Source organism: Carex rostrata, chromosome 7 (genome assembly GCF_964058835.1).
Source record: "Carex rostrata chromosome 7, lpCarRost1.2, whole genome shotgun sequence".
Lineage (NCBI taxonomy): Eukaryota > Viridiplantae > Streptophyta > Magnoliopsida > Poales > Cyperaceae > Carex > Carex rostrata.
This window is the reverse complement of record NC_135924.1, coordinates 3,189,491-3,212,052: the sequence shown is the minus strand read 5'-3', so window position 1 is coordinate 3,212,052 and position 22,562 is coordinate 3,189,491. Positions and strand designations below refer to the sequence as shown.

At 33.8% G+C, this 22,562-nt stretch overlaps 4 protein-coding genes across 5 annotated transcripts in view; all 4 read right to left on the bottom strand.

Annotated features, from left to right (window-relative positions):
- Positions 1–289: 289 nt before the first annotated feature.
- LOC144556934 (UPF0481 protein At3g47200-like) lies at positions 290–12,452 on the bottom strand. 2 transcript variants are annotated; one of them, XR_013512522.1, is made up of 2 exons: positions 10,731–12,452; positions 290–342 (listed from the first exon to the last, which is right to left on the bottom strand). XR_013512522.1 is itself a non-coding variant. In XM_078305441.1 (1 exon), exon 1 carries the CDS (start codon positions 12,428–12,430, stop codon positions 10,937–10,939), a length of 1,494 nt encoding a protein of 497 aa, XP_078161567.1. In that variant the 5' UTR covers positions 12,431–12,452; the 3' UTR covers positions 10,669–10,936. The 2 variants fall into 2 exon arrangements, 1 of the variants encoding a protein (XP_078161567.1); XM_078305441.1 differs by lacking the exon at positions 290–342 and having other exon boundaries at positions 10,669–12,452.
- Positions 429–1,007, bottom strand: LOC144556666 (UPF0481 protein At3g47200-like). The gene has a single exon (XM_078305055.1). The coding sequence runs from the start codon at positions 1,005–1,007 to the stop codon at positions 429–431; it is 579 nt and encodes a 192-aa protein (XP_078161181.1).
- The window catches only part of LOC144556575 (UPF0481 protein At3g47200-like), a 24,539-nt gene continuing 12,645 nt past the window's right edge, over positions 10,669–22,562 (bottom strand). Inside the window, exon 2 of the mRNA XM_078304962.1 lies at positions 10,669–10,827. The gene's annotated coding sequence lies outside the window, so the exon portion shown is untranslated. The remainder of the gene's footprint in view (positions 10,828–22,562) is intronic.
- LOC144556664 (UPF0481 protein At3g47200-like) lies at positions 20,392–22,158 on the bottom strand. Its single transcript, XM_078305052.1, has one exon. The coding sequence runs from the start codon at positions 22,156–22,158 to the stop codon at positions 20,392–20,394; it is 1,767 nt and encodes a 588-aa protein (XP_078161178.1).

The window sequence follows — 22,562 nt, the reverse complement described above, 5'->3', positions numbered from 1 at the left end:
AAATGCCGGGAAAAGCCGTATTTCGGACGGTGTTTCATAAACGCCGGCATAGGTGTCTGTAAGCGCCGGGATTGGGCTTTGCCGACGGAGATATTTCTGGCGTTTGCCTAAGCGCCGGGAAAAACATTTAGTAGTGTATTTGACGGCATTTGTGAGCGCCAGGAAAGGGTTACATTCATGTAGTGAAAATCACCTTGGCAGCAACTGCCGTGTTTCTCAGAATATACAATGCATACCTGTAACCGGTGCTGAAAATAACCTTCAAAACTGAATAATAAAACAAACAAAGTAAAGGAAACCAATGATATATAGTGCAGAGATACAAGGTGCTTTTGAATAAAACTCGTAGCAAATCATAAAAAGTAAGGACAGAGAATATAGAACACTGAAAGGAATTACAAACAAGGAGGAAATGAGCCAAGTCCTCTTCATGGGATCGGGGCGGGGCCGGGGGCTGGGGGAAGGAAGTAGGCATAAACTGCAATGAAAGCTTGTACAAATGTAAGAACTAGAAGTATGGAAGCAGCAATGAGAGATATTGTTGCACACGGACTGCTAAAGTAATCCCTAATACATTTTGCTCGCTGCTTGTGAAAGTTTAATCCAATGTATCTGTTCACTTCTGTGTATAATTCTGCTAGATAATGATCACCGTCAAAATCAGTATATTCGGTGACATTGTTGATGAAAAGAGTCACCTCCTCTTCACTGCCTAGCCAGTTCTCAATGATTTCGCACTCTTGTAATATTGTCACATCATTTGGTGTGTTTACTAGATTATCCAAAAATGCTACATATCTTGTAAAGGGTTTATTCTTTTTGCCATATTTGGAATGTTCAAATGCTAGAAGGTTTGCGAATATAGGTTTAGTGTCATCGGTGATTTCTAGTCTAGGGATTTTCAAGACACCGTCTTCAAATGATATGTCAAGAATGTGTTTTGGGTTGTTCTTTTGTTTGAAGTTCAGGCCCTTTTGTTTAAGCTCAGTGGCCGAAGGGATCACCATCGAGGATTTATGCCTGGTAGAATTCGGCAAGCTTTGAGAAATCGAAGGAGGAGTGGCAGAAGTTATCTCCATCGAGGATATATTGCCGGTAGAATTCGGCAATACCACTGACAAGCTTTGAGAAGTCGGAGGAGGAGTGGCAGAAGTAATCACCCTCAAGGATATATTCCCGGTAGAATTCGGCAATGCCACTGACAAGCTTTGAGAAGTCGGAGGAGGAGTGGCAGAAGTAATCACCCTCGAGGATATATTCCCGGTAGAATTCGGCAATGCCACTGACAAGCTTTGAGAAGTCGGAGGAGGAGTGGCAGAAGTAATCACCCTCAAGGATATATTCCCGGTAGAATTCGGCAATGCCACTAACAAGCTTTGAGAAGTTGAATGAGGAGATCTTCCATTGAGCAGCATTGAACAAAACCATTGAAGCAATCCATTGAGATTAAATTATTTGGAACTCAATACATATGGTCTCTCTGGGCTGGGCACTAAACAGTGGTAACAGAGGTGGACCAAATGATGAATTTCAGTTGGAACTTGTATATGATAGTCTATGGACGTATTTAAGACTCTGCGGACTTTAAAAATTTGAACAAGATGATTAGTAACAAAATTCATCAAATTGGCATCCTGTTGAAAACCAATCGTGCACAACTTCTTGACTATAGCGAAGGGAATTTGGTTCTCTAAAAGTAGCAAATCACGATCTATGAAATAAGAATTCCAACCAACCTCTTCACTACAATCCCAATCTGTGTTGCACAATTTTATGAAGTACTCGAGGATGAAGCATCCGTCAAGCAGCATCATCTTGACAAATGTTTTACTGTCAAGATCATCAAACGTCTCACTGTAACACTTCCATGTTTCCTCTTCTAGCTGCTCCATCTCTGATATACAGAGAGCCAAATTTATGTGGTTCCCACGGGACAAGAAACCATCCAAGAACCGCCATTTTTGCTCCTCCATGGCTTGAAGGTGCTTTTGACCGCGGTGGAATGGGCCGATGGAGATGGTAGTGGGCTCGAAGAGATTCTTCTTGCTTTGGCAAATCATATGTGGTGTGCGAAAGATGGTGCAGTTATTTCCCTCACTCGTATTTGTTGAAAATTAATTCAAATTGATTAAAGCATGTACAAATCAGTTTTTAACAGCATAAAAAACTGCATTGGTTATTTTGGGCATTGGTTATTTTAAGCATAGTTATTTTCGGACTAGTTAGCGTAGTGGTTAGTTATTTTTAGCATGTTGTGTAGTGGGTGCTTAATTTAGAGAAGTTGTGGGTGTTTATTTTAGAAACATTGTATTGCTTTAAATACTGTAGAACTCTATGTAATTGAGTTTGGTGTGCAACCTTGAAGAATTGCAGCAGCAACAATGGCTAAAGAAGCATTGACAACCTTGAAGACGGCATTTCAGGGAAGTTCTCGAGTTGTGGCAATCAAACGACAAATCCTACACGGAGATTTGTTGCATATGAAAATAGAAGAATCAATGCAGATTTTTCTTTCAAGAGTTATGATCGTTGTCATCCCAATTCGAGCATATGGAGACAACATCTTAGAGCAAACCATGGTGGAAAAGGTGCTGAGAAGCGTAGCACCAAAATTTGATCACATGGTGGCAGCAATTGAAGAATCAAAGGATCCTTTAACCTATTCCTTTGATGAACTCATGGGATCACTGCAGACCCATGAAGCAAAGTTCAGATCAAAGGAGAAAGGAGATGAAAGGACATTCTACAGAAAGGGGGAGTCCTCTCAAGGCAGAGGTGGACGTGGCCTTTGTAGAATCAAACTTGATATAATCAATTTTGAATTAAGGGGGAGTGTTGAAAATTAATTCAAATTGATTAAAGCATGTACAAATCAGTTTTTAACAGCATAAAAAACTGCATTGGTTATTTTGGGCATTGGTTATTTTAAGCATAGTTATTTTCGGACTAGTTAGCGTAGTGGTTAGTTATTTTTAGCATGTTGTGTAGTGGGTGCTTAATTTAGGGAAGTTGTGGGTGTTTATTTTAGGAACATTGTATTGCTTTAAATACTGTAGAACTCTATGTAATTGAGTAAGAGAGAAAGGAAATAAAGCGTTGTTTCTATTCAGAAAAATATTATTCTCTCTTCAATCCTTTGCATACTGTCACAAAGCAGTGCAGTATTGCTGAGTTTATCCCAACAGTATTGCCCCTTAATGTTTCGAGTGTCAGTTGCATTGATTCTGACAGAAATGAGGCTTCTGCCATTAATATTTTTTGGTGAATGGAAGAGTTTTGGTTCAACTTGAACAGAACGCCCTTTAACATTTGTATTTATATTGATCACTTGTGTGGCCCCATCACGCTGAGCTGGAATATAGAGCTTGGAGAATGATAGGACCTTCACCAGCTCTCTTTTAATTATTGTGCATACATAACCTTGAACCTTCATGCATAAGAAAATAAAAACGGTACTTTTCAACAGAGCCCTTGCAATATTGAAAAATCTTTCCTGAAATAAAGGTCTAAGTTATATATATCTTCCTAAATTGCACACGAATTGCACGAATTGCACGAATTGCACGAATTGCACAAGGAAATCAGAGAAAGTTATGTCTTCCTAAATTCATAACTAAATTTTCACGAAAAAGAAATAGTAGTGTGCCAATGCTGATCATTTTTTTTTAATTATCTTAAAAAGTATATGATGTTTCGATATAAATTCAGTAATTAAATTCACCAGTCTCTTTAATTTCAAAATATAATGCAAAAATACTGATGAATTACGTCAACTATTATCTGTGTGATTTTATTGTTTCATACGCCCGAGAGAAATAATTGAATTTCCAAATCTCCGTTTTTCATAATAAAAAAAAATGAAAAACAGTGATTTTCAAATATTCATAAAAAATATTAAACAATTTCCATAGAATGTAAAATTTGGTCTCGAAGCACATTTTAATATTGAGAACATATTAAGCACTTCAGATCGATTATTTGAACTTTGAAAATTACAAAAATGAATGGTTAGCACCAAGGCTTTGGTCATACCACTTTGATCTTTTGATGTTGATACACTACAATGGAAAACATTTTAATGCGATATAATTAAAAAAAAAGGTTAAATTGAAAAAGTAAATAATTCAACAAAAACATGTTGTCACGTATATTAATTAAAGATATCTTGTTAATTAAATTAACATAACAATTAATATATTAGGAAACAAGATATATAAAAAATGAAAGTTGTTATCAATGTGTAATTAGATATTTTGTGTTAACAAGTCTTAAACTTTAATTGTTTACAAGAAAATGTAGTTAATACAACTTAGTTGTCATTTTGAACCTCATATAATGTATAATATCAATTATAAATTATATAAGTTATATTTTGTTGGATCCACGTACGTAATTAATTAGGATCACACACAAAAGTAAACAAAACATAAAATAAAATAAAAAAATGTCAACTGCCAACTAAGAATGACGGATAATTATATTATTCTCGAACAAAGATTTGAACACCAAACAGGCATTCAAGAAATTAATTAAATTTGTTCTTTCAATTAGACTAAGCATCGATCAGTTTGACCATCGCCGGAGTCTACGTACATCTTCTGAGGTACATGGCGCTTTACGCGTTAAGCATGTGCAAACCATGATAGTTCATTAACGAATGACAACCATATATGCAAAAACATGTTAAAAACATGTTGTCACGTATATTACACATATCTTGCTAATTAGATAAACATAACAATTTATATATTAGAAAACAAGATATACAAAAAGTGGAAGTTGTTATCAATGTCTAATTAGATATTTTGTTTTAACAAGTTTTAAATTTTAATTGTTTAAAGAGAAATGTAGTAATTAATACAACTTGTCATTTTCATCTTGACAATTGATATAATGTATAATATCAATTATAAATTAGATAAGTTGTATTTAGTTGGATCCACGTAATTAGGATCACATTCAAATGTAAACAAAACATAAACCAAAAAATAAAGTCAACTGCCAACTAAGAATGATGGATAATAATTCTCGAAAAATGATTTCAGCACCTAATAAGAGATTAAGTGGCATTCCAGAAATTAATTAAATTTATTCTAGCAATTGGACTGAGCATCCGCTTGACCATCGCCCAGAGGTACATGGCGCTTAATTATAGCGGTCAGCAAATTAATTATTAGTTCAGCGAATATGAGCTGCCAACCGTACTGAGGTAGAATATATATATCTTCTTTAATATTTATGTGAAAACAAATCGGATGGTCCGGATCTGTACTAAAATATTCTCTTACCTTAGATGATATGAATTCCTTCTGATCTTCCTCTTATCTTCGATTTAAACGTACTCATGCTGTTTTTCTTCTTTTGGTTTTCGGTTGGCTATGTTTTATTAATTAATTCCTAGTTAATTGAATAGATGATGATTATAAACTTCTAGTGGATAGGATGACACCTCTTTGTACAAAACTCTTTATGAATACAACTAACACAAGATTAGAGATGTCAATGGGTACTATACGGATCAGGTAGTAGTATTTTCATACCCGTACCCATTATGATAAAGAAAAACAATCTTTTTCCTTCCCTGTACCCAAAAAGTTAACAAAAAAAAATCTTATCTTTACTCGTCCTTTCGAATACGCTACTGGTTGGATAAACGACAAAATAGTGTGGTTGACATCCCGTTTTGTGTTTCCAATAAAAACTAGCAAAAAGAAGAAAACTGTAATAAATACAACTAATTTGTATTATTCAAATTTAAGAAAGTATTAAACTTTATCGTATCATTATCATCTCCATACAAATATTTAAAATATATATAGAGAGAGAGAGAGAGTTAGGATATCATTCTTTGAGAAGTAAAGTGTCCGTTCTACTTCAAGTTCATATCTTCATTTAGAAAGGTCAAACATTCGATCTGAAAAGTTCAACATATTCTCTATATTAAAATGTGTCTGGAAATCAAATATTATCTTACCTTAGATGATATGAAGTTTTGATATAAACTTGTAATTAAATTAACCAGTCTCACCGGAAATTCAGTTCTCGAAGATTCCAGTGGCTTAAAACCTCTGGACAACCTTTGGGTACTGGCCATCATATGGGGAGGAAATAAGGACAATAATAAGAAACTCATTGACTCTTTACCAAAGAATCCAGAAACTGAGGCAACAGAGTTGTTGAACCCTGCAGAGCTAAAAAAGTTGAAGAGATTATATATTAGAGGCGGAAAGCTTACAAAAAGTACGAACGATGAAAGGTGGGAAGTGGAGAAACTGCGTCTCAAGATCTTGAAGAATTTGAAAACCAAATGGGGTGAGCTGAGGAGCTCATTTAAGAATTTGAAGTACATAGAATATGTGGAATGTCCTGAGCTTGAGAACTTCCCCGAGGGTAGGAGTCGTTGGATTAAGGAGAAGGATGAGCCCAATCAAAGTGATAGTGCAGGGGAGACATCCAATCAGTCATAGGCCATTTTGAGGATGCCATTTGTCGTGCTTTCGGGATCATTTATCTTTTGTCATTTTTAGTATAACATATTTATATTTCATATATATCTGTTATTTTCATTACATCTGGTATTTGCATAGCATGGACTTTATTGCTTGCATGTATTGATAATGTTGGTTTTATTTTGAAGGATCTATTAAAACCATGTATGAAGACTGATGCTTGATTATTTAAATTTAAGGGGATGTAAAATATTATTTCAATAATTTAACACAGAATTTTGTTGTATTTTTTTTTTGCTACAAATGATTTCATCATTCATATTTGATTTCTTAAATTTGTTAATACTATCTTCGTATTATCTACTTGTTAATACTTTCTCCTTACTATATGACGTAATCTACATTAATACAAATTTGCTTTCATGAGATTTGTAAGCTTTAAATTTGTTAATTATTTAAATGCGCGCTGCCCTAGCTCTTTCTCCCTCTCTCTATGTTTGTCGAACGAAACGCCAAAAAACAAAAAAAATTACAAACCTGCTCGTGTCTCTGTCTCTCTGACTCGCGACCAAAAAAAACACACAGATAAAAGGTATAAGAAAAGAAAAAAAAAATGCAGAAATCTCCTGACTCCTCTCGAGCTGCTAACGTAATTTAAACTTCTCATTTTTCATTAGAATTTTGGATCTTATGAAATTGCATATTAGAGTTTAAATTTAAATTTATTAAACTAGGAATCCATAATAAATATAGTATAATTTAAATACCTTTGACCAAAAGAAGTTCAAATCGGGTTGCAAGATTTGCATGGGGAAGGGTTGGTTTTAAATAAGGATTTCATATAATTAACTGTTTAGATCGAAGGTTTCATCTCGTTAAATTGAATTTAATTGAATTGAATAAAAACCAAGAGAGATATGTGCCAGAGAGAGACATAATTGGAGAACCATGAGTGCTTTGCATGGATTTCGCTTGATGAGAACAGGTGACACAATGGAGGAGATTTGGGATAACTCCATCAGGTGTGTTAGCCTAACAGCCAAGGCTAAGAAGGAATGGGCCACGCACTTTCTGTGTATAATCTGGACACTGTGGAGACAACGCAACGAGAAAATTTTCAGAGGAAAACATGTGATACCGGAGCTGTTGTGTAGAAGGATCGGAGAGGAAGCTGCTATGTGGATCAAGTACTGCAGAGGGAGGAAAAGAATGATGCCACATGAGCTAGCAGCACTTTGAGATATAGAGAATGATTTGTCTGCGTGCTTGAGCTGCATGGGACTATAGGGACTATTTATTTATTTATTTATTTATTTTATTTTTTATGCTGGTAGCTACTACCATGCTTTTCAAAAAAAGAGAGACATAATTGGAGGGGGGGTTAAAATCAATTAAAAGAGGGAGGTGATCAATAGGGTTTAATAAAAATCAATTTAAATGGGCTGAATCAGACTCTTTTGATCGGAGATCAATTAGTTAATTTAAATATGTTAATAACTGAAATTTAAATTGAGTCGTTCACTTAAATTATTCCTTAAATTATGTGACCGTATTTCAAATTGACCGTATTTCAAATTGAGTCGTATTTCAAATTGACCGTATTTCAAATTGAGTCGTTCACTTAAATTTTCAATGGGACCGTATTTCAAATTGCATGACTTTACACAGGTGCTGAAAACAACCTTCAAATTTGAATAATACACACAACGTAAAGGAAACCAATGATCACTACAAGAAATACGGCACTTAAAAACGCCACCAAAAACATACAAGAAATACGGGAATGCAAGTGTCGGGAAAGGCTTTTCCCGGCGTTTCCCCAAGGTTTTCCCAGCGTTTCCAAAGTGCCGCCCGAAACTTTACTTTTCCCGGCATTTCCAAAGTTCGCCAGAATTGTTTGAACTATCCCGGCGTTTAATGGGCTTTCCCAGCGTTGAAAAACGCCGCCAAAGGCCCTGTCGCATAAAAAAATAGGACTTTTCCCGGCGCTTCAAAAACGCCGCTAAAAGTCATGAAAATATAAAAAAAAAAAAATTGCTACAACATAACAAGAATTATATACAACATTTTTTTCTTTTAACAGAGCAAAAATGTAAATTCCAAATGGATTCTAAATCAAAATTAACATACATTTACACCTTCAAATCCAATCAAAATATGATTACACTGATATGCACAGTAACAACATCTGGATTAAAAAAATAAGTAAAACTAGGTTGTGCTCATTACAAATAATTACCACATAACAACAGTAGCAATAACAATGCTAATAGCAAAGATTATGTGCAAACCTATTTTGTTTGGGTAGCAGAGAATAGCACCGTTGTCTTTTCTGCATCAATCAGAGTAGCGTACCAGCTACATTCTCTTTTCCTTCAATATATAAAATTGGAGACGAGACTTAAAATAACTCCAAAAACAAGCAATGGATATAAAGTAGCTCCTCTTTCTAATGATTTTGGGGCCCAATCATAAAGAAACTCTTGCTTCTATTTTTTTTCAGAATAATATAGCACAATACAACTACATAACACAAAAAAAAGCTATTTTGCACTACAGTACTAATATTGACCCAAACTCATCCAATTAATTGAGTTAAATACTGGTAAATGTGCCAAGGCCAATGTTGACCAATTTAAGTACAAATTAGTTGACCGATTTAGTGCAATACAGAGGACATTGCGAAGTAAGTTATTGAACTCAAACTCAAAGTCATGTATAGCAATATTTCATTGTTTTTCCTTTTTGTTCTCATTTCTCTCGTATTAAAGGTAAAAGAAATGGTTATTGAACAGTGGAACTCTGGTACCAAAGCCGGTACAGACTGGAGGGTCAAAGAAGGCAAGGTATGCAGTACATGCAACAAATGAAAACACAAAGGCCTAAAGGAAAACCTTTGCTTTACGACTTGTTATTATAACAGATGAGACGGACTTCAGATCAGAGACTATGCTACTGCCCTTTTAATAATTTATTGAATCTTTCATTCCACCTGTTAAATCACTTAGTTCAATTAGAAGAAACTGTGCTATGTAAAATTATATTCCAATGTGAATGATAAATTCTCAGATCCGAAAATCAAGAACAATTTTTAAATAGCATTATTACCATACTATGTTTTTTATTTCTATTTCTTAAGTACTATCATAAATAATTAGATTTTTGTTTTAACATTGATAAAACAATATTTTAAATGATGATTAATTACTGATAGAAATTTAGTACGATAAATTTATTCTTGGGGGAAATGAGATTCTGCCGCAAGCCGTTAAGAGCCGATTTTTTTTAATATCCAACATTAAATAAAAAATAATATAAATATTCAAGTATTATCAACAATTTTAAAAATGCCAAGACTGTCAAAAATTTCGATGGCTGAGAAAATAATTGGGCTGCCGAAAATAACAAAGAAATTGTTTTGTATATTTATGATTTTTATTTAATTAGAAAAGTTTATGATTTTTTTTATTTTTTCTATTAAAATATAAGAAATAATTTGTATATTTCTTCGAAAGTAGATGGTTTAAAAGTCATTTTGTATAAAATATAATATATAATTTTATTCTGAGTTATTAATTATGGTTTAAAAGTCATTTCTAGATAAATACATAAACTATTGTGATCCTTCTTTTTTGGAAAAAAAAATCTGACTTTTGTCATAGAAATTACTTCTTTTAAAAAAGAAATTTAAAATAGATATAATATTTTAGAATTTAATTGCACTAGAAGGACAACAATATTTTCTTTATTTACTCACATCAAAAGCATTTTTTATTTTTTTTTTCAATAACACAAAGGAATATCTAATTAATTTTTCTTACATCCACAAAATATCCAACTCGAAAAATGTTGATCTAAATTATTTGTTGCAATCATTCTAATAAATCAAATTATATAATATTTCATCTATTTTTAAAAAAATATATAAAATATTTATAATATTAAAATAAATAAATGATAAAAATTTCAAATTAAATATAAAAATCATAAATATACAAAAGAGTTTGGGACATAAAACAAACTCATGTTATACGGCCGCCGAAAATTTCAACTGCATAAATTTTTGGCAGTTTTGATATTTTTAAAATTCTCAAGACTACTTGGACATTTGTATTATTTTTATTTAATATTGGATATTAAAATAATATCAGCGGTAAGAGTGTTTCAAGAGGTGAAATTGGAAATAAATAGATCTATGTATTACTTTTCACAAAAACAATGCAAAATAAACCAAAGATATATAGTGCACAGTTACAGTTACAAGGTACTCATGAATAAAACTTCGTAGCAAATCATAAAAACAAAAGACATACAAGAGACCACACTAAAAGGAATTACAATTGACAAACAAGGAAGAAAAAAAAAAATTAAGAAATAACTCCTTTCAAGTTCCAAACATACATTGTAAGAAAAACGTAGCATACATGATAACATCACTTTTTTCTTGTTCAATTTAGAAGCTCTGAATAGTACTGGAAGTTAAAGTATCATGGGTTCGGGAGATGGAAGTATGCAAAAACTGCAAAGAAAGATTGTACTAATGTAAGTACTAGAAGTATGATAGCAGCCACGACAGAAATTGTTGCCCACGGACTGTGAAAGTAATCACGAATCAATTTTGCTCGATTCCTGTGCCAGCTTGATTCAGCGTATCTGTTCACTTCTGTGTATAATTCCGCCAAATAGTGATTTCTGCTAAAAGTTGTACCTTCGGTGGCCTGGTTGATGAATTGAGTCAACTCGTCTTCACTGCCTAGCCAGTTCTCAATGATTCCGCACTCTTGTAATATTGTCACATCCTTTGCTGTGTTGACTGGTTTATCCAAAAATACTACAAAGCTTGTAAAGGGTGAATGTTCTTTGCCATATTTGGAATGTTCAAATGCTATAAGGTTTGCGAAAATAAACTTAGTGGTATCATGGAATTTTAGTGTAGGGATTTTTATGACACCATACTCAAATGATATGTCGAGCATATGTTTCGGGTTGTTCTTTGGTTTGAATTTCACGCCCATTTGTTTCAGCGCCATGGCAGAAGGGATCAACATCGAGGATATATTCCTGGACGAATTTGGCAATGGCACTGACAAGCTCCGAGATGTCGAATGAGGAGATCTTCTTTTGAGCACCCTTGAAAGAAACTGATGAATCAAACTATTGGCCCTGAACATTGTGGAAATCAATACAAGTGGTTCCTCTGGGTTGGACACTAAACAGTGGTAACAGAGATGGACCAAATGATGAATTTCATGTGGAGGGTCTGGAATTTTATCTAGCTTTGAGTGTATTGTGGAGTTTGTGGAGTCTGGAATTTCAGCTGGAGGGTCTGCAATTATGGAGTCTATGGTGTCTGGAGTTTCAGTTGGAATGTCTGGAAATACGGAATCATTGGGCAACAAATTATAAGGAATGTATTTAACAAAAATCATTCTATGATCTTGATTGAAAATCAGCTCGTACAACTTGTCAACTATAAAGAACGGAATTTGGTTGTCTTGAAGTACCAAATCACTTTTTATGAAATTACTTTTCCAGCCAATCTCAAGAATTGGATTCCAATTTCCGTCGATAGATTTGAGGCAGTACTCGAGCAAGAAGCATCCGTCAAGCAGCATCATCTCGACAAATTCATGGCTGTTAAGATCATCTAACATCTCACTATAACACCTCCGTGTTCTTGTTTCTAGCAACTTCATCTCTGATATACAGAGATCCAAACTTATATTGTCCCCACGGGACAACAAATCCCGCAAGAACCGCCTTTTTTGCTCCTCCAAGGCTTGGAGGTGCGGTTGACCACGGTGGAATGGGCCGATGGAGATGACAGAGGGCTCAAAGAGTTTCTTCTTGCTTTGGGAAATGTAATGTGGTGTGCGAAAGATAGTGAAGTTTTCAGCCTTGTTCGCATTGCCCCATAGTGTGTCGAGTTGACATTGCAGAGAGGTTACGAGACCTGCAACGTCTATCTGGGCTTCTTCCATTAATATTTTTCGTGAATGGGAGAGTTTTGGTTCAACAAAACAAAACAATCTTTAACATTTGTATTTATATTGATCATTACTGTGGGTCCCTCGTCTAATTATTGTACATACATAACCTTGAACCTTCATGCATAAGAAAATAAAAATACTAATTTACAACAGAGCCCTTGCATTATTAAAAAATATTTTCTGAAATAAAGGTCTAACAGTGAACCACGAATTGCACAAGGAATTCAGAGAAAGTCAGGTCTTCCTAAATTCATAAAAAAATATGATTGTTAATTAGGTTTTGGAGAATGTTGTTCTGGAACTAAATTTCTTTCATTATATGTTTTTGCTTACTTTCATTAATTAGGTTTTGGAGAAATGGTTCATTAATTATGACCTGCACTAGAAGTGTTTTCAAGAGTGAGACGTTTATAATGGATGTTGTAGTAATAATTTATTGCAAGCCTGAAAAATTATAACTTGTTATCTCAATAATTAATGTTTCAAAAGTAATTGTTTTAAATGTTTACGAATTTTATGTAGAGGAGGGATCCGATTACATCTATTTTTGGTGACACCGGATTACACTCTATATTTATAATGTCCAAACAGTCGATCCAAACCATTCAACTTGTTGAATATGTTAAAATGTGCTTGCAGATCAAATTTTATATTTTTCTGAATTTTTTTACTATTTATTAAGATGGGTACAAAAATTCAACGGTCTGAATATAGCGATTTTGTTAAATACTTAATAAATAGTAAAGAAATCCCAAAAAATGTAAAATTTGATATGCAAGCACATTTTAGCATATCCAACAAGTTGAACGGTTTGGATCAACTATTTGGACTTTGAAAACTTTTAAAATGGAAAGTGTAATTCGGTGTCACCAAAAAAGGGTGTAATCGGATCCCTCTTCTTTTATATATATGCAGGACAAGCAAAACTTTCAATTTTTTTTAAATGTTAGAATAATCTACACATATTAAATAAAAATACTATAGTTATATATATTATATATATAGAGGTTGACTAAGATCAAAGTGGTAGTTTCTGAACTTTGGTGCTACCAATTCGTTTTTCAATTTTTAAATTTCAAAACGTCGATCCGAACCGTTCAAGTTCTTCTACATATTAAATTGTGCTTGGAGACCAAATTTTACATTTTTCTGAATTTTTTTACTATTTATTAAGCCACTTTGAAAACAGCTGATCCAACGGTGGCTTCTGATTTTACTGTTTTGTTAAGCCACCGTTGGATCAACGATTTTCAAAGTGGCTTAATAAATAGTAAAAAAATTCAGAAAAATGTAAAATTTGGTCTCCAAGCACAATTTAATATGGAGAACAACTTGAATGGTTCGGATCGACATTTTGAACTTTGAAAATTAAAAAAACGAATTGGTAGCACCAAAGCTCAGGAACTACCACTTTGATCTTAGCCAACCTCTATATATATATATATATGAGTAAAGCTAGCGTGTGACATGCTCACCAAGAAAGTTTGGTGAGCATAACTCCAAAAGTATATCGAATCGACATCAAATGTCAAATCCAAACCGTTGAAATCCATGTACTTCATGAGTGATGCATATATATGCAAAATTTTGAAAGTTTCGAGTTTATTTGCTACACGGTCAAGTGGTCAAAGAAATGAACATTTTATTATAAGTTATTTTATATATTCAATTTTTATTATTTCTTTGACCACTTGACCGTGTAGCAAATAAACTCGAAACTTTCAAAATTTTGCATGTATATGCATCACTCATGAAGTACATGGATTTCAACGGTTTGGATTTGGCATTTGACGTCGATCCGATATACTTTTGGAGTTATGCTCACCAAACTTTCTTGGTGAGCATGTCACACGCTAGCTTTACTCTATATATATCATCCTGCCTTTCACAAAACAAAATATATTAGTCAACCAAGGAAAGTTATGCGTACTATAATTTCTATGTACCATGCAACTGCAATCAGCATGAAACTGACAACAGTTTTTACTTGTGTTAAATAGTTTGTATTTCTTAATTATAAAAGCAATTGTGCATACATATAATATTTTAGAATTCCTGGATCTAACTTGCTATTTTCAGCAATCCCACGTCTACAATAGTTTTTGAAATACCATTATTTCTCTTGCAAAATTATTGTATAATGATCTGGTGTAAAAATAAAATCATTACAAATAAACTGTGCACACAAGTATAGATGAGATGAATATTTTAGAAATAATTTAAATTCAACTTGATATTATAGAGAGGTTTAAAGACACCTTAAATATTTTCGCTATCCTATAAAAATGATTTACTGCAACCAATAAACAAATGCAAGCTTATCTGGAAAATTTGATATTAATTGTATTTTGGCGTTTCAAAACTAATTCATCACAAAAAGATATCAATAAAACCTAGAACTATATCTAATATTGGACTTATTTTGCTCTCAAAATGAGATATATATACTACGAAATGAAGTAGAGCAATGAATTTATATATCATCAAAGAGGAAAGATGAATTAAAGAAGAAAACATATGGGTGTCCATATTAAAAAAATCACAAGTATTTCACTATTTCCATGTCTGCTATTATGCTCCACTTATTTGTCATTATGCTCCACTTATTTCGAATAAAGAAATCTTCAAATTTACAAAAGAGAAAAGAATATCAAAAGGAAAAGGTACCTCAAAAAAGAAAAGAATATAAGTAATAAAATAAATTTGGTTCCCAAATCACATTCTCCAACTATCCTCATTCTGATCTCTCTCTTTATAAGGGCAATTACTCTGATGAAATTACTCGTGACTTTATCATTAGTTCAAATTAATTAGTCAATTGATTTTGTCATGATGCTTTCAAAATTAACAATTTATTTTGAAAAAAATAAAATAAAAAGAAATTATTAACAAATGTTTTAAGGCTACAAATGGAATGAAATTCCAAGCCATAGAGTACATGCAGCATATATAGGCAAAAGTCAGAGACCGTATTTGAGTCCATCTATCACAAAAAGCCATAGCTATTTTGAATGATATTAATTTATTAACAACGGTGCTCCAAGACTGTACAATAATTTAATATGTTAGTATATATATTAGGAAGCAACTAACAGTACCCCACATTCAGTCTCCTATCTGTCCTCTGCACTAAAAGAAAAAAAAAAGTACAATGGGGGACCACTAACTGACGCGCACGTAGTAACTACCGCCAATGAGCAGGGTTAACGCGATTTTATTCATCGTCAAAACGTATAGTATTCATACCTGCGAGTTTATAGTATTTATACTTATTATCTATAATATTCATTATATGTAAACACAAACTGGAGGGGGGGACCAGTAATGACCAGGGGGGCCGCTGACGACGTCTGATAGTCCGGATTGGGAACCGCAACCGTCTGAAAGTGACATTTGCCAAGATTGGGGACCACTACAGCAAATCTATACAATGAAGTATTAATATCTAACTAATAAAGTATTCATAACAAGACCTCTTCAATTTACTTAAAGTCTTTATTTATAATAAGTAATCACACCTGACACTAACACTATTCATATTTAAAGGTATAAAGTATTCATATCTAATTAATGTACAAATAAAGCATTCATATTCGAACAAATGAAGTATTCATCTCTAGCAAATGAAGCATTTCTATTTAACTAATGAAGTATTCATATCTAACTAACGAAGTATTTATATGCTGCACTCTGACAACCTTCGCTAGGCTAGCATGGATCCCCTCTGACGGTGCACCACACTCTCCTCGCCGGATTGCGCCGGATTGCACCGGATCTCCTCATCGGATCTCAACGCTGCACCACGCTCTCCTCGTCAGATCTCGACGGTGCACGGTGCACCATGCTCTCCTCGCTAGATCTCAACGGTGCACCATTCTCTCCTCGCCGAATCTCGACATCGTGGGTAGCTGGTGGTGAGCAGTAGAGGAGTAGAACAGGGTGCGTTTTGGGATGTGCTGAATTATTTATTTATTTTTCTTTCTAAGAGGAGATTGAAGATGGTGAATTTTGACCACGTGGGAGAACAAAAAAGAAAGGTTGTTAGGGAGACTACTAGGGGACTGAATGGGGGAGACTAAAATCTTTATTCTATATATTAATCCAGTCTATTTGGAAGTATATTTTATATAGTTGATTCTATTATGTTTCTCTATTTTATTGGCGTTGTTAATAATAAAAAAAGACAGCTTATTACCCCTCCATACCACTCAATCCTAATTTTACATGCTATTTTCAGAAATCCTACATATACAACATTTTTTTACTACGAGAATTATTCAAGTAAAATATTTTTTTAAGCGCCAGCAAATTAAAGAAAACAATGATTATAGAAAGTAACAAATGGCTAGTCGTTCAAGCATTGATTTTCCATATCATCAAAGAGGAAAGATAAAGTATAGAATAAAACATATGGGTGTCCACGTTACAAAAAGCAACAGTATTTCACTATTTCCTTGTGTTGCCATTATGCTCCATCTCTTTCGAATAATTAAACCTTCAAATTTACAAAAGAGAAAAGAGGATAGCATGTCTTTCATATTGATATTGACATTGTTTCTAAACTACAGTAAAGAAACAAAAAAGAATGACAAGATTTAGGTAGAATTGAAAATTAAAAATTTATTATCAAATATTTGTCTTATATAACAAAGACAATACCTTAGTTTATATATATGAATCGGACAATTATTATTATTATTCTTCGCTATTATAGGATAATGGGCATATTGTATTGTCCTTATCTTTGAATATTTTTCATTTTCAGAAACATCCAATGCCGCTCCGTGCGTGAATTAAAGAGTAAGTTTGGGCTCGGCTGGTTCGTTATTGGCCTAATGTCCTTGTATTTGTATATTTTACATTGTCAGAACGCTGTTCCGTGAGTTAATTAAAGAGATGTTTGAGCTGAGTGGTCCTTATTAAGTTAATGGGCCATAACATAGATGCTTAAGTCAATTGGACACTTCTAAAATGGGCTTACTTCCTAAGCATCCTCTCTCTATTTCTCTGTGTCAACTAAGTTAAAACTTGAAATTTATCAAAAAGTGTTATTAAATGTTCATAGAGTAAATTTCTCAATTTTCCATGACAGCTGGTTTCTATTGCCTCATTCTAACCATTTTGAATAAATGGTGAAACTAAATATCATCATTTTTCTTCACCATTTTCTATGTTTTCTTCTTTTGTTTGGATTTGGTGTCCACTTTAGCTCTCTTATATCCATTCATGGGACATGTTATTGCAGGAATTTGTCCAAATTACTCTTAATTAGTACCCTTTTTGCGATAACAATTGGGGATATTTTTCCAGTTTAGTCAAATTATCACCAATTGCAAGTTACTGGAATACTTTTTCAAGAATAGTAAGAGGTATTAATTATTATGGTAGAGTATCTTAATTAGGACCCAATAAGCGTAATTTGAGTTTTATTTTTTAATCAGCGTAATTTTGGTGCATAGTTCCTTTTGATTCACATTAGGACTAGTTAAATTGATATTCTGAATTAACTATTTTAAGAGATTGTATTGCCACATCTTGATTTATTTTCCAAAATACAGTGCTTGTGTAAAATTGACCCTGATTTACATTTTTTCACTCGTGAAGTGAAATATATAAATAAAATCACAAAGATATGTATTATAAGAGCCTCAAGAGAGATGATCACCAAAAAATATGGCTGTTATAGCCATGGTGCCCTGTTTTTTTCAACCAATTAGACACGAGTGGTAAGATTTTATCAACAGCGTTGTACTGGTACAATACCAATGTAATATTATTACCGCTTAATTTTAGACATATTATTATTAATCATTTGCTTCTTATTAAAATGCTTAATGCTGTGTAGTCATTGTACGATATCATACCTGCACGAATTAATAAGGCATGCACTTGTGTGGTTTTTCTTTGTGCATACCCCTAGAATAATTTTTTTTTCATTAAATAAAAATATCATATATTTACAAAAGGGTTTCGGACGGGAACCTAACTCATGTTATACGGCCGCCGAAAATTTCGGCGGCCCAATTCTTTATTCAACTGCCGAAATTTTTTACGGTGTAGGTATTTTTTAAATTCTTCATAATATTTGGACATTTGTATTATTTTTTATTTAATATTGGATATTAAAATAAAATCGGTGGTAAGAATGTTTCAAAAGGTGAAATTGGAAATAAATAGATCTATCTATTGCTTTGCAAAAAAAACAAAGTAAAATAAACCAAAGATGGCTCTCTGGATGACTCTGGGCAGATATTAAATGAAGAATTTAATAACTAAGATGGCTCTCTGGATGTGAGGATAGGATAGGTGGAAAGGGACTTGTGGTGAAAGGATGGGACCCTCAAGCGTTGATCCTTGCTCATGAGGCAACTGGGGCTTTCATGACTCACTGCAGATGGAATTCAATTCTAGAAGGCATTATTTCGGCCATGCCAATGCTGACTTGGGCTTTCACATATGAGCAACTAATTAATGAAAAACTATTGGTGGAAGCGATAGGTTGTACCGCTAGGGTGTGGAAGGGAGGAAAGAGGAGCACTAAAGAGGAAGACCATGAACTCGTACCAGGAACTACGTACAATAGCTCATGCTGTCACCAAATTCATGGAACCTGGAGGTGAAACTGTGGCAATGTGCTCCATATAACAGAATGCTTCCACATCGGCACTGGCCACCGTTCAAGAGGGTGGGAGTTCTTAAGGTGACATCAAGAATCTGGTTAATGATCTGATTAATTAGTAACAAGTGATGCAGACTAGTTAATTAATTAGATCAATTTTTAATAGAAAAAAAGAAAAGAAATCTGTGTGATTTTGAGATGATTTTTTTAGTAGGTTGCATGTATCGCTCTCCTCTTTCTCTCTTAAATTTCATTATTCAAATTTTTAGTTGTTTTATTTATTTTGGATTTTATAAAATGGGATTCTGATGTATATAATGTAACATTGATCAAGAGTTGGATCGAGCCAGCTTAATTTCAGGTCTTCCAGCTTCAGATCATTTGGGTCAAATTGGGCCGGGATTAATTCGCACCCTCCAACTTCTCCATTTTCATATTTTGTTCAATTTTACCCGGCCCTTTAATAAATTTATTAATTCTTTTTTAAATTAAGCTCGATAATTCAAAACGAAACATAATAGAACAAATTATATTTATAACCGTAACAAAAAATAGTAATTTCACAAATATAATGTGCCCCTACAAATTCTGTAAATAGCTATATTCTCCATGAAAATACAATAATATTTAATTTACTCGCAAAAAACTATTTTTGTACCCTTTAAAATCAACTTCTGTGAATGTACCTTGAAAAAAAGGAAGTGTCTTAATATCTCGGTTTTAGAAGTGAAAGTTAATTTGTTCTGCCAGCTCACTTATATTTTCATGAGCGGTATACCCTTGGCATATACAAAACATATTAAAAAAAAAAAAAAATGAATTTTACGGCCTGTCAAAGCATTATACAAAACATAGAAGAAAGTGTGATTTTTAAAATTATATTTCAAAGTGAAAGATAAGTCATCGGTCAATTGGTTAAATTCGCCTTCAAAGATCTTTATTCTGGATATATAATTGTCAAATTATTTTACAGTTTTGGTTCAAGTATTTATGTTTATTGTTGTTAGATGAACTGTGCATATTGAAATCAAATAAAACATTTTGCAGTTGGTTAGACCACCAGTGAATGGAATCCATATATAGATATGAGCATATCGCATTAACCAACAGATGTTGACCAATAAAACACACGAAGTAAAGCAAACCAATGAAAACTTCGGAGCAAATCATATATAAAAACACAAGACAGACAAGATAGTACACTAAAAGCCATGACAAACAAGGAAGAAAATAAAACAATTAAAAAAATAACTCCATAACATACATGGTACGTAACACCACTTTTCTCTTGTTCAATTTATAAGCCATGAATAGAACTGTGAAAGTTAAAGCATCATGAGCTCGGGGGAATGAAGTAGGCAAAAACAGCAAAGAAAGATTGTACTAATGTAAGAACTAGAAGTATGAAAGCAGCGACAACAGAAATTGTTGCCCACGGACTGCTAAAGTAATCACGAATCAATTTTGCTTGATGCCTGGGCCAGCTTGATTCAGTGTATCTGTTCACTTCCGTGTATAATTCTGCCAAATAGTGATTGCTCGCAACAAAATTACCTTCAGAGACCTGGTTGAAGAAATCAGCCAACTCCTCTTGACTGCCTAGCCAGTTCTCAAGGATTCCGCACTCTTGTAATATTGTCACGTCATTTGGTGTGTTGACTAGTTTATCCAAAAATGATAGAAACCTTCCAAAAGGGGAATTCTCTTTACCATATTTGGAATGTTCAAATGCTAAAAGATTTGCGAAAAGAGGTTTAGTGGAATCGATAATTGTTAGTCTAGGGATTTTTAAGACACCATATTCAAATGATATGTCGAGCATATGTCTCGGGTTGCTCTGTTGTGTGAATTTCAGGCCCTTTTGTTTGAGCTCAGTGGCAGAACGCATCACCATCGAGGATATATTCCCGGTAGAATTTGGAAATGCCACTGACAAGCTTTGAGAAGTCGAATGACGAGATCTTCGTCTACGCACCAGCCTTGAACGAAATCGATGAAGCAAACCTTTGGTAATTCTATTGGAACTGAACATTTTGCTTGAACGAAACCGATGAAGCAAACCTTTGATAATTCTATTGGCACTGAACGTTTTGGTTAGATTAAATGATTTGGAACTCAATACAAGTGGTTTCTCTGGGTTGGGAACTAAATAGTGGTAACAGAGATGTAGCAAATGATGAATTTCAGCGGGAGGGTCTGGAATTTCAGCTAGAAATTCTATAATTTCAGCTGGAGGGTCTCGAATTTCAGCTAGAAGGTCTAGAATGTCTCGAATTGCAGCAGCTACAAGGTCTACAAATTCAGCTGGTAGGTCTGGAATTTCAGCTGGAGGGTCTAGAATTTCAGGTGGTGAGTCTGGAATTTCATCTCGAGGGTCTGGAATTTCCGCTGAAGGGTCTGTAATTATGGATTCTATGGTGTCTGTAGTTTCAGCTGGAGGGTCTGGAAATATGGAGTTATCGGGTAACAAAAAATAAGCAATGTATTTAGGAAAAATCATTCTAAATTCTTGATTAAAACCAATCAGCTCGTACAACTTCTCAACTATAAAGAAGGGAATTTGGTTCTCTTGAAGTACCAAATCACGGTTTATGAAATGAGAATTCCACCCAACCTCAAAAATAGAATTTAAATTTCCTACGATAGCTTTTAAGAAGTACTCGAGCACAAAGCATCCATCAAGCAGCATCATCTCGACAAATGCATCGCTGTCAAGATAATCAAACGTCTCACTATAACACCGCCGTGTTCTTTCTTCTAGCAAGCTCATCTCTGATATACAGAGATCTAATCTTATGTGGTCCTGACGGGACAAGAAATCCTGCAGGAACTGCCATTTTTGATCCTCCATGGTTCGAAGGCTCTGTTTACCTTGGTGGAATGGGCCGATGGAGATGACAGAGGGCTCGAAGAGATTCTTCTTGCTTTGGGAAATGTTTTGTGGTATGCGAAAGATTGTGAAGTTCTTTGCCTCGTGCGTATTGCCGCATAATGTGTCCAGTTTACTTTGCATATTTTTTTTGCGCAATTCTAGTTTACGTTGCATTGGTTCTAACAGAGGAGAGGTTTCGACATTTACAACTATTTGGGTTTCTTCCATTCATTTTTTTTGGTGAATGGAAGGGTTTTGGTTCAACTTGAACCAACTGACCTTTAACATTTGTATTTATATTGATCATTAGTGTGGCCCCATCACGCTGAGCTGGAAGATAGAGCTTGGAAAGTGATAGGACCTTCACCAGATCTCTCTTATAATTATTGTGCATAGATAAGAAAATAAAAATGCTACTTTTCAACAGAGACCTTGCATTATTGAAAAATCTCTCCTAAAATGAAGGACCAACAGTGAGCCACGAAAGGCACAAGGAATTCAGAGGAAGTTAAAGTCTTCCAAAATTCATAACTCAATTTTTTTCTTAACTATTGTATGGAGATCAATGTGGTTCTGGAACTAAATTTCTACTTCTTTTAGTAGAAATTTAATCTTCATTTATCATTATTTTA

Excerpts from the sequence above, each read along its gene's own strand:
- LOC144556666 (XM_078305055.1), bottom strand. The coding sequence starts at position 1,007 with ATGGTGATCCCTTCGGCCACTGAGCTTAAACAAAAGGGCCTGAACTTC.
- LOC144556664 (XM_078305052.1), bottom strand. The coding sequence starts at position 22,158 with ATGGAAGAAACCCAAATAGTTGTAAATGTCGAAACCTCTCCTCTGTTA.
- LOC144556934 (XM_078305441.1), bottom strand. The coding sequence starts at position 12,430 with ATGGAAGAAGCCCAGATAGACGTTGCAGGTCTCGTAACCTCTCTGCAA.